Source organism: Ranitomeya variabilis, chromosome 1, assembly GCF_051348905.1.
Source record: "Ranitomeya variabilis isolate aRanVar5 chromosome 1, aRanVar5.hap1, whole genome shotgun sequence".
NCBI classification, from domain to species: Eukaryota; Metazoa; Chordata; class Amphibia; order Anura; family Dendrobatidae; genus Ranitomeya; species Ranitomeya variabilis.
In genome coordinates, this window is record NC_135232.1 from 815,968,156 (window position 1) to 815,980,288 (window position 12,133).

The 12,133-nt window shown below is 38.4% G+C and overlaps 1 protein-coding gene across 1 annotated transcript in view; it reads right to left on the reverse strand.

Moving 5' to 3' along the window:
• PRKG2 (protein kinase cGMP-dependent 2) overlaps nt 1-12,133 on the reverse strand; it is a 144,822-nt gene that overhangs the window by 16,203 nt on the left and 116,486 nt on the right. Inside the window, exons 15-16 of the mRNA XM_077274603.1 lie at nt 6,669-6,791; nt 3,136-3,198 (exon numbers count right to left, since the gene is read on the reverse strand). Of these exons, the coding sequence (XP_077130718.1) occupies nt 3,136-3,198; nt 6,669-6,791 (186 nt within the window). The remainder of the gene's footprint in view (nt 1-3,135; nt 3,199-6,668; nt 6,792-12,133) is intronic.

A 12,133-nucleotide genomic window follows, 5' to 3' on the forward strand; every position in this document is an offset into this window, starting at 1 on the left:
ATAGAGTCTGCCTATAGGGAGTGCATTATAGAATATAGAGTGTGCCTATGGGGAGTGCATTATACAATACATTATATAATACAGAGTCTGCCTATGGGGATTGCATTATACTATATAGAATCTGCCTATGAGTAGTGCATTATACTATAGAGGCCTATGGGGAGTGCATTATACTATATAGAGTCTGCCTATGGGAAGTACAATATAGAGTGTGCCTATGGGGTGTGCATTATACAATACATTATAGAATAGAGAGTCTGCCTATGGGGATGCATTATACAATAGAGAGTCTGCCTATGAATAGTGCATTATACTATAGAGGCCTATGGGGGAGCATTATACAGTATAGAGTCTGCCCTTGGGGAGTGCATTATACTATATAGAGTCTGCCTATGGGGAGTACATTATACTGTATAGAGATGCCTATGGGGAATGCATTATACTATATAGAGGCATATGGGGAGTGCATTATACTAAATAGGGTCTGCCTATGGGGTGCACATTATACTATATTGAGGCCTATGAGGAGTGCATTGTACTATATGGAGGCCCATGGGGATTACATAATAATAATAGTAATCTTTATTTTTATATAGCGCTAACATATTCCGCAGAACTTTACAGTTTTCACACATTATCATCGCTGTCCCTGATGGGGCTCACAATCTAAATTCCCTATCAGTATGTTTTTTGGAATCTGTGAAGAAAGCGGAGAACCCAGAGGAAACCCACACAAACACGGGGAGAACATACGAACTCCACAAACCACTGAGCCACCGTTTTGCCCACATTATACTATATAGAGACCTATAGTATGTAGGCCTACGGGGAGTGAATAATATTATATTGATGACTGTGGGAAGTGCATTATGCTATATGGAAGCTATTTAAGGGGCCATCATACAGTGTGTAAATTGCAGTAAGGGGGTCATCATACAGTGCAGGAGATAATGTTGGGTTTTTATACAGTGTGGGGCTATCATACAATTTTGGAACCATCAAACAGTTTGGTGGCTACTAAGGAGCTACTTAGTAAACTGTACCATTCACGGAGGGGCATTATACTATGTATAAGAGCATCATACTATGTAGAGGGGAGCTGTACAGGGGGTGGCTTGGGTCATTATTAAATGTAAAGTTGGCAGTTATTGTTATAGGGGAACTCAGGTTACTGTGACTGTCAAAGGGGCACACAGAGGGCATTATTACTTAATAGAGAGTAAATATGGGCACTGTTTTCAAGGGCACTTGCTCAGGGTATTACTATATTCTACAGGTTTGTTTTACCATTTAGAGGGCACAGAGAGCCGCACAGCAGGTGCAGTAATAGGGACACGTATGGTAGCAACGGCTCAGTATTGGGGAACTAGCTGGTTAAGGAGTTTGTGCAAATGTATTTTTGTTGCAATCTCTGCAGCAGAGTCATGGCTGGAGAAGTTGTTGTGTCAGTCTGGGCCAGATGGAAAAGACAGGAAAAGTGAATGACTCTACCAGAAAGGACGTCAGCGGTAAGTCACCTTTTATAACTGTGCTGTAATCTTTTATATAAATATAAAAATACAAAGAAACCGGCACCAGGCACATGTAAGTCACTCTACGTTATTTTTAAAAACAGGATTTGTTGCAGGCTGTCTGACGTGTGCAAATAGCAGGCCACCGGCGGTGCTCCACTGAAGAAAATGCATGTGAACAATCCAATAAATAAGAGAAAAAAGTGGCACTCACCGGGATGCTGCTGAATAATTAATCGTCCTTTATTGAAGTTTTACAACACAACGGACTTTACATGGAGAGGCGGCTGGTAAGTAGTAGGGTACGGGGAGTGAGGAGAGGACTACGGCCGTTTCGCGCTCGTGCGCTTCCACGGGTCCACGGGCCGTAGTCCTCTCCTCACTCCCCGTACCCTACTACTTACCAGCCGCCTCTCCATGTAAAGTCCGTTGTGTTGTAAAACTTCAATAAAGGACGATTAATTATTCAGCAGCATCCCGGTGAGTGCCACTTTTTTCTCTTATTTATTGTAATCTTTTATATGTTCCATAGGACTGCTATCTACTTCTGACCACATAGCGGTAATATCAATGTTGGTCTTTGTATAGAGATTATTTTCAACAACACCTCGGTCATTTGCTGAGGTTCTCCTCCACTATTAGGGTGTGCCAGCCAGTTATAATCAAGGTTACCTGGTTAGGGGCCCATTCAGACATTTCGCCCACCCTGAACCAAAACCATAGCTACGCCTCTGTATCTGAGTTGTAGATTTTATTTTGTGTCTTTATGGCAACCCTGCACATCTAATCAATTTGACATTTTTTTTCTGACTAACTTAATTTGAAGACTGGAGCATAAAATGACAGTCTTAATCAATTTATCCCCTGTGGAGCTAAATTATACCAATTTGGATGTCTACTTCTAGAGGAAGATCCTGCATGCAGATTTATACAGCTTCAATTAAAGAGGTTATCCAGAACTTTGGCATTTTTTACTGTGACAAGAACTAACAGGCAGGTAAATGCAAACTACATGACTGTTCTGCCCGCTGCTGGTCTCTATGACTCAGGGCAGTCATAGATCATTCCTATTCTGTTCTGCGGCTTCTGGTGATGTCACTTCGACAAAGCAACTTCTTGTCTTCCTCCCTGCTCTGTTGATGGGGCCTCATTGCCAATGTCATACTGGTCATCAATCAGCATGATGTTTGCAGGGACACCCCACTGACATAGTGGACCAGAAAAAGAGAAGCTGCTGTAAAGTGCTGTGGAATTTCTTGGTGCTATAAAAATAAAAATTATTATTTATTATTATTAGCTGCTCTGTTGACGTGAAGTCAAATGAGAAAGGAGAATCCTAGCAGAGAGCTGCATGATGGCTCTGAGCTGGCAGAGATGGGCGCTGGGCAAAAATGGAAGGTATTTAGCTACCTTATTAACTCCTCAATACCCACAGAAAGATCTATTTATGCAATAGGATGCATAAGGTATTCATTTTATAATGAAAATTTTTACAATTTTCTCATAAACTTTCTTTGTGAGGTGATACAGGAGTGTATTTAGGAAGTCGGCACTTAGATACATGATTTTAGGTTAACAATAAAGCAAGTACAATTATAAAAAGTAAAATCTGTCAAAGCCAAACCTGTGTTTTTTAATGTCAGCTATTCCATTCTTCATGTTTCCAAGTCTTTCTGCAGGATTTTGTCTGCAAAATATTAGGGAAAAAATAAAAGTAAGTCCCACAAGGATGACCAATATCAAGAGAAAAAAGAAGATCATTTTGATGTTTCTGTAGGACTATCACAAGTAGAACTGTGCATTCTGCATATGTAAGAGGGTGAACAGTAGCTCCAGAACATGTCATCAAGAGGGGTGAATTTGTTAAAAGTGTTTTGTTTACATATTTTATGAGATAAGAAGATGGCGGTTTATTTCATTTGCTCTGCTTGTGTACATCCACATGTAAAGTGCCGCCACCCAAAACTGATAAAAGCGTACCTCTGTATGAGACAGAAGAAGTTGTAAAGTGTACTACCTGTTGTCTTGTGTGCTTAAGTGTGCCAAGTAAATAATGCCTTGTTTTTAAGAATGTGTCTGGTGTTCTTATTTTGAGGTATAATGGACCTGGGGAGGAGTGGAATGGAACCAGACTGACGGTCACAGTACCAATAACAACACTGCCGGCATACACACACACACACCCAGAACTCTCGACTTTCCTGTAGGAATGTGGCGGGGTGTCGATATTCGCTTAATGCTACCACCCCAGGCACCATTTCACATACTTTAAAAAAAACATTCAAACATATAAGCCCCACCTGTATGGGAAGGCCCTCCCAGAATGACACATTTGGGCACAGTTTTGCTAAGCCTTGCCCATTTTGGAGTCAAGTTTGCAGGTTGCCCTGGCAAACTGTGAATTGTCAATCATGGCACTGTGATGGTCAACAGTGACTACTTAGTAATAATGAAAAATGAGGCTAGAGGGGTTGTCCACCTCTAGAGCCTTTTTTTTGCACCACTTGACTTTTACAGGCTCGTTGAGGCCCTCATATTTAACTTTGATGTGGTCTTTCATCATTAATCAGGTAAGAGGAGCTCAGAAAAAAGACAGATCGAGTGCTCTAAGCTCCTTGTCAGACTGTCATAGCAAGCTGACTAGCAGAGGCTCAGATACCTCATTGTGCAGCCTGCAACAGACAGTGCAATACAGAGGCTACAGGAGGAAAATGAGGCATTTTTTTTTAAATAAATTCAACTGTAAAAATGATCTTTAGCCTCAATTGCATGCATTTATGAAAACAAAGTGTTCCAGACCGCCCATGGAAGATAAACATCTGTAGGATCTGCTCTGTAGTGATGATATAGAACTATGAAATAATCTTCATGCGATCTTGTGGCAGCCGGAAACCAGCTATCAGACACAGTCACACTTCCCATTGAGAAGGCAGAGATGGTGTATTATCGCCTCTGCGTTCCCGGTTGCCTTATACACGGTGCCAAACAAGCGCTGTGTATATAGTAATGGGAACTGTTAATGGCGTTTCCTCCTCCAGACGCAGTGGTCATGTGATCTTTGGCTGTAAAGAAGGAGCAGGACCTGCTGGGTCCTAGAGAGACCCCGTCAATTCTGCTATACATCCAGAAGGCTGAATTTCCACTATATCTGGGGCTAACATATCAGCCCCAGTTACAGCGGAAATCAGGTTAAGAAAAAGGATTTAAATGTTGACATGCACCCAAAGGTTTTTTATGAAATTATATGTATGTATGAAATAAATGAAAAATAATGAAATAAATAAAAGGTAAGAAAAAATAAGCAAATGAAAAACAAAACACACCGCCAATCCAAATAACTGCTACTAATCCTGCCCTCGTAAAAAAAAAAAATGTGTCTGATGAATAAAAATAATTCTTACGGAAAGGTGAACAAATTTTAAAATTTGTTTCAGTGTTCCTTTGGAGTTATAATGAAAACTGTGAAAAACAGAGAAAAAAAAATTGTGCCCCATGTGTCGCAAAAAAAGTTGCAAAACTTGTTTCAATGTCTGAACGAGAAAAAAATGTTTTAGCTGTTTAAACCACATGTATGAAAAAAAACTGGTTAATAAACTATTAGAAACCCTTTCAAAATTCAGGGGTTAAAGAAGCTGGACCTGTGGCAATGACTTCTTTAATCCCGAGTGAGCAGTTATTGCTTTTGACTCAACATTTCCCATATAGTTGCTCCTATATGGGAGCCGTATTATTACATGGCAGCCATTCAGTATTTCGGTTTTTTGGCTCCAGTGCCACTATTCCAGGGTAAGATGTCATAGAAATTATCCACAATTCCATGTTTTTAATTATTATTATTGAATTATTTTATTGTGCATATAATTGTACAGATTGACTTCTAGCCCTGGATGACTTTCCATAGCATAGGCACATTGGCGTTCTCCTCAGTCTGCATAGATAGCGTCCTACGTCTGTCCCTCCTCTGCATTTCATCGGACAGCTGCACTTGCTTACTAAATATTTGTGGTCGGTGACTATGTGGCTGCCAAACACGTCCACATTGTGTAGACTTAGAAGTTCGCACATAGCAGCCAGGCTGTTTTGTACACCTCTCTGTAACCTATCTAGTATAGTTTTCCTTTTGTATTCTATTTCCAAATGTTGCACCTTTCGGTGTTATTATTTCCACTAGATGGGTCTATATGGTGATTTCAATGAAATATGCTGTAAATATGGGTTTGGCTTTGACTGCAGACTGATGAAACTGGGTCATTCAAAAGTCCCTATTGAGGTGGAATAATATGTTTTGGGGTTTCTGAATTTGTCACTCTGGTCTTTCTAGGTATATACTTTTTCTGATTTATATATTTTCAATTATACATTTTTTTAAAATTCCTAATGGTCTGTGTATCTCTATATAAAATCGTGTATTTAGGTGTTATAGCGCAGAACTGTAATCCAGTTGTGGCCATACAGTCCTTTCAGTCCATACAGGAAGATTAATAATCATATGCACATACCAAATATAAGGGAAGTAGAGTTATGCTCGGCGGTACCAAAACACAACCCAATTCATCATTTGTAATTTTTTTTTAAGTCACATTTCTTTTTTAGTGTTTTGGCATTTGTTCCCATTTTTGCACCAAAATGAAAGTGGTGCACGTGGTTCATGAATCTTGAGAAAAATAAAAAATGATCTTTAATTTTATCTTTAACCCTTTTTTGCGACTTTTTCGTGCAAAAAATAGTTGCATATTCCGCTACATTGATGGAAAAACAGAATTTGACATTAAATCAGTTTGGGTCATTTGTGCAGGGGGGGATTGGTGTATATTTGCACCAAATTTTGTGACTTTTAGAAAAGTCTGAAATGTTAAAAACATCTAAATTCCAAATACAGTGGCAAACTAAAAAAAAGAACAGACAAACATAAAAATTTAAAAAAAAGGTGCAAGTGAAAAGATGAATATGGCACAAAAAAAAGCACAAAATACTAAAAACTGAGCAGAAAACAAGTGCAAAGGAAATAATGAATAGGGCCAATAGTGTAGAATACAACAGGTATAATGTGTATAATCATGTCTGTGGTATTTGCACATTTTCACCAACTATTACATCCTAATATTAGCTTAGAATTCTGTAGGATACACATTTAATGTAAGATAAAATCTACAATACCTGCACAGGCGTCGGATCAGGTCTTCAGACCGTCTAGCTATTTTTCTATGAAATTCAACTTTCTCAATACCTTGGAGAATTACATTGTAGATCATCATCTGGTCTGGCCCAGTAAAAGGAGGGCTGGAGAGAAATATGCCAGATATGTTATGTTACACATATTACACATGAAAAATAATCCTCCCAAAGATATATATAATAACAAAAACAGAACTATGTTGTTAAGATCTCAAGTCAGCTGCAGAAACATGTAAAGAAAACACTTTCCTTCAGTCACCATGGAAAATGGGACTAAACAAGGAAAACTTTCAGCTAATATAACGTTTATTGTTGGACATGTGCTCAGAGCTTCCCAGGAAAACTGTCATTACAATGTAGTGCAGATCTCTAGAACAAGGAAAGAATCCAACTCTACTCAACCAAAGATGATGCCTCCTGTGAAAACTGCATTTAGTGATTTTTACGGTATAAAATTCACATGAGGGTTTAAAAAAATCATCTTTTTTTCATCCAGAAAAAATGGTCGACTTTTCACCAGTATTGTCATCCGTATGACATCTGTATGACATTCATTTTCATACATTAGCAATAAATAACATTTGCAAAACCAAGTACAGTTTCCTGTGTTAATAATGGGAATGGATCCATAAAAGTCAGATAAACGTGATCTAAATGGGATCTGATTTTTTATATTGAGCACCCATAGAATTGTATGGGTGAGTCTCATCCAAAATACAGAAGATTCTACAGTACAATGCAATTTTTTTTTTTAATGTGGACACTAGGTCAGTGTAAAAATCAACTGAACAGCCCAAATGAACATAATTGGTACTATTGCTGTCTCTATTTTCCACGGACAGCAATTGGCCAAAAAATAAGGTAAGGCTGGTTTCACATTTGCGTTTCCCTGATCTGCGGATGGCTGCGGACTTCCTCCGTGAAGCCCCGCCCCCGGCCGCACCTCCGCCGCTAGCTCCGCCTACTTCTGCATGCGGCCCGCATGCGGCCTGCGTACCTATCTTTAACATTAGGTACGCAGGTCGTGCGACTGTATGTGGAGGCTGCCGCATGCGTCGTTTTGACGATTCGGCGACCAGCGTAGAACGCAGCCTGTAGCATTTTTTTTTCCGCATCGTCAAAACGACGCATGCGGTAGCATCCGCATATAGCCGCACGACCTGCGTACCTAATGTTAAATATAGGTACACAGGCCGCATGCAGAAGTAGGCGGAGCTAGCGGCGGAGGTGCGGCCGAGGGCGGGGCTTCACGGAGGAAGTCCGCAGCCGTCTGCCGATCAGGGAAATGCAAATGTGAAACCAGCCTTATGTGACTGTAGCCTAATAGTTATATTCACTGATGGTGAATGTAGATTGCAAGAATGGGCTGGATAAAACATGAATACATCTTCCCTAATCTCAGGAAACATTTACTGTAAAAACGCATTCCTATTCATGTGAAGAGGAAATGATCTGCAGTACACGGCAGCAGCCACTACATAGTATATGGATTGATGGTGTTTCACTCTATATACTGTTTACATTCAAGCTCCTGCTGGAACTGGCAACAGCTGATCCTTTAGGGTGCTGGGTGTTGGACACCCAACAGTGTGCTATTGATGATCTATCATAGAAATCGGCCATAGATATTAAATACCAAACTTAGAAAAAGTCCATCAATGCAAAGATAATCCCATAAAGTGGGTATTCCATCATGGTTAAGATAAGGTATCAAAAAGTACACAAGCCTATGAACTGGCCTACATGTTTCGGCAATTATGCCTTATACATGGCCATAATTAAGGCATAACTCCTGAAATGTGTATTTTTTGATTCCTTGTTAATGTTAAGTCTGATTATCTCTGCATTGATGAACTCTTTCTAAATTTGGAATTATTTACGAATGGGGCCAACAAAAATGGGGATTTTACAACTGTATAAAGGTATAAAAAATTAGATTGCCTTGGGGCAGAAAAGTTATAAGATAAGTTTCTACTATATAAGAGCAACTAGGGAAGGGGCATTACTGCTGTATTGGTTACAAAGACAGGCCTCACGACTGTACTCTACTGTAATAGTAGACATCTACTACTGTATTTGGATACAAAGACAGGCATCACTACTTTACGGGGGAGAGAGAATTTTACCATCGTACGGGGTCACAAAATGGGGCATAAGAATTAGTAGTATATGGAGACCCAGAGAAAGATTTTTTATTGTGAGGAGTCACAAAGGGAGACAGTACTACTGTAATATGTTTTATTTTTGAGAAAACTTACTGTGGTAGGAGAAAAAGGAAGGTAATGCTACTGTATAGGGCCCCAGAATGGCATTATGGCAATTCTGTTCTTCACCTGGTGCAGTGTGGGGGGTAAAGTGGGAAGAGTGCTCTAGAAGCATTTTGCATAGATGTCTGTGTATTACATTCCATAGAGGTGAATAAAAAGAAGAAGTCATAGCGGGTCTGCTCTGGATGAAACAAAAGGAATGACTTCAATTGGAGACATCACCTTTGAGTCACTGGATTTACTTGTACTGTATACACTATATACTATATACAGAGCTCCTGTGTATTATGTCATTGGAGATCAATGTATTACCTATACAATTAAACTATATACAGAACTCATGTGTATTATATCATTGGTGATCACAGTATTACCTGTACAATTGCACTATATACAGAGCTCCTGTGTATAATGTCACTAGTGATCACTGTAAAATTACACTAAATACTATCTACAGAGCTCCTGTTTATAAGTGGCACTGGTGTTAACATTAGCATTATTACTGTGGTTTTTGTTAATAATCAGTATTGTTATTATTCACTCATCACTGTGTGTGCTGGTAATACCTACTATAATGTTAGAAATGCTAGCGTTTACTTATGCATTTGTTCCTGTAATTAAACCACTTTACAGTAACTTTTTCTGTTTCATAATATGAAGTTAAAAGAGTAGTTGGAAATATGTTATAGTGTAATGGTTTAATATTTTGCCAACTGTTCTGAAATTTCCATTAGAGGGATACACAATGTGTTCGGCATTCCCAGGAATATAGTTCAACTTGTCTGTTATTTACATGATCAGCTATGGGTACACATGCATGATAAATGCTCTCTTTATAAAGTTTGGAACTTAAGGCTATGTGCACACATCAGGATTTCTGGCAGAAATTTTCCTGACAAAAACCGGACATTTCTGCCAGAAATCCGCATGCGCTTTTACCGCGATTTTACCGCGTTTTACCACGTTTTTACGCTTTTTTGTGTGTTTTTTGTGCGTTTTTTCCAAATGCATAGAATTGTGGAAAATCTGCAAAATTAATGAACATGCTGCTTTTTTTACCGCGATGCTTTTTTTTCACGGAAAAAAACGCACCATGTGCACAAAACAAGCAGAATGCATTCTAAATGATAGGATGCATAATGTATGCGTTTTTAATGAGTTTTTATAGCGTTTTTATCGCGAAAGTAGTAGCAGAAAGGGACATCTCACTCACAAATAACTATTTTATATTACACTATGTCCTGAACCCATTATGGCATTATTAAGTGTCATCATGTTCATATATTTATTGCCATTTTACAATTGTATGCTATTATTAATACCACAAAACATTTGTTCTTTACAACATTTGGACATATTAGATTTGAATCTGATACATCAAAATACTGGGAAAATGAAATACTAGCTTAATATATAGTTCTGCCATTGATTTTGTTAATTTCTTCAATTTAGATTTGGTTTAAGCTCTGATTTAAAGTCTTTATAAAAGGCTATATATTGCTAGGGGAAATTCATTCAGTTCATTATTCTATATAAACTATTTACAATTGAAACCAGAAATTTACATTCACTATATAAAAAGACACAGATGCATGTTTTCTCCATATCTGAAATGAAATCAGAATAAACCTTCCCTGTTTTAGGTCAACTAGGATTACCATGATTATTAATATTTGCCAAATGGCAGAATAATGAAAGAGAGAGAATGTTTAAAGCATTTTATTACTTACTGCAAAATCAAAAGCTTACATACATTAATATTACTATGCCTTTAATCAACTCTGGACTGCCCATATGATGATGTCATGTGTTTGGAAGCTTTGGAAGTTTTTTTGGCAACATCTGATTTAATTAGAGACACACCTGAGGATGTATTTTAATGCACACATGAAACACACTGCTTCTTTTTGTAGCATCATGAGAAAGTCTCAAGAAAGCAGCACAGATATCAGGAAGAGAATTGTGGACTTGCAAAAGTATGGCTCATCCTTGGGTACAATTTCAAGATATCTGAAGGTGCCTCATTCATCTGTACAAACAATTATATGCATGTACAAACAAGATGGGAATGTCCAGCCATCATACCGCTCAGTAAGGAAACTGGTTCTGTGTCCCAATGATAAACATGCTTTGGTCTGACATGTTCATATCATCCTAAGGACAAAAGCAAAAGACCTTGAGAAGATGATGGCAAAAGCTGGTAAGATTGTGTCAACATTCACAGTGAAATGACTACTGTATCAACATGGGCTGAAAGGCCACTCTGCCAGGAAGAGGCCATTACTCCAAAAGAAACATAAAAAAGCCAGATTAATGTTTGCAAATTCACACAAGAACAAAGACCTTAATTTCTGGAGACATATCCTGTGGTCTGATGAAACTAAAATTGAACTTTTTGGGCAGAATGACCATCGTTGCATTTGGAGGAAAAAGGGAGAAGCTTGGAAGCCTATGAACACTATCACAACTGTGAAACATGTTTTGCTGCAGGAGGGACTGGTGCACTTTACAACATAGATTGCAACATGAGAAAAGAAGATTATGTCGCAATACTGAAGCAACATCTCAAGACATCAGCCAGGAAGTTAAAGCTTGGACTCAAATGGGTCTACCAAAATGGACAATGACCAGAAGCATACTGCCAAAATGGTAGCAAAGTGGCTTAAGGATAAAAAAAAAATCTATATTTTGGAGTGGCCATCACAAAGCCCTGATCTCTATCCTATTGAAAATTTATGGGCAAAGCTGAAACAGCCAGTGCAAGAAAGGCAACCTACAAACCTGGATCAGTTACAGCAGTTTTGTCAGGAGATACGGGCCCAAATTCTAACCAACTATTGTGAGAAGCTTATGGAGGGATATTCCAAATGTTTGACCCAAGTCACTCAGTTTAAGGGTAATGATATCAAGTAATAATGAAATGTTTGTAAACTTTTGACTTTGCAGTAAGTAATAAAATGCCTTAAAACATTCTCTCTCTCATTATTCTGGCATTTGGCAAATATTAATTATGGTAATCCTAATTGACCTAAAACGGGAAAGGTTTATTCTGATTTCATGTCAGATATTGAGGAAAAACAAGCATTTGTGTATTTTTATATAGTGTATGTAAACTTCTGGTTTCAACCATACATATGTCACCAACTATGCTAAACAATTATTTACAGGGAATAGATATAA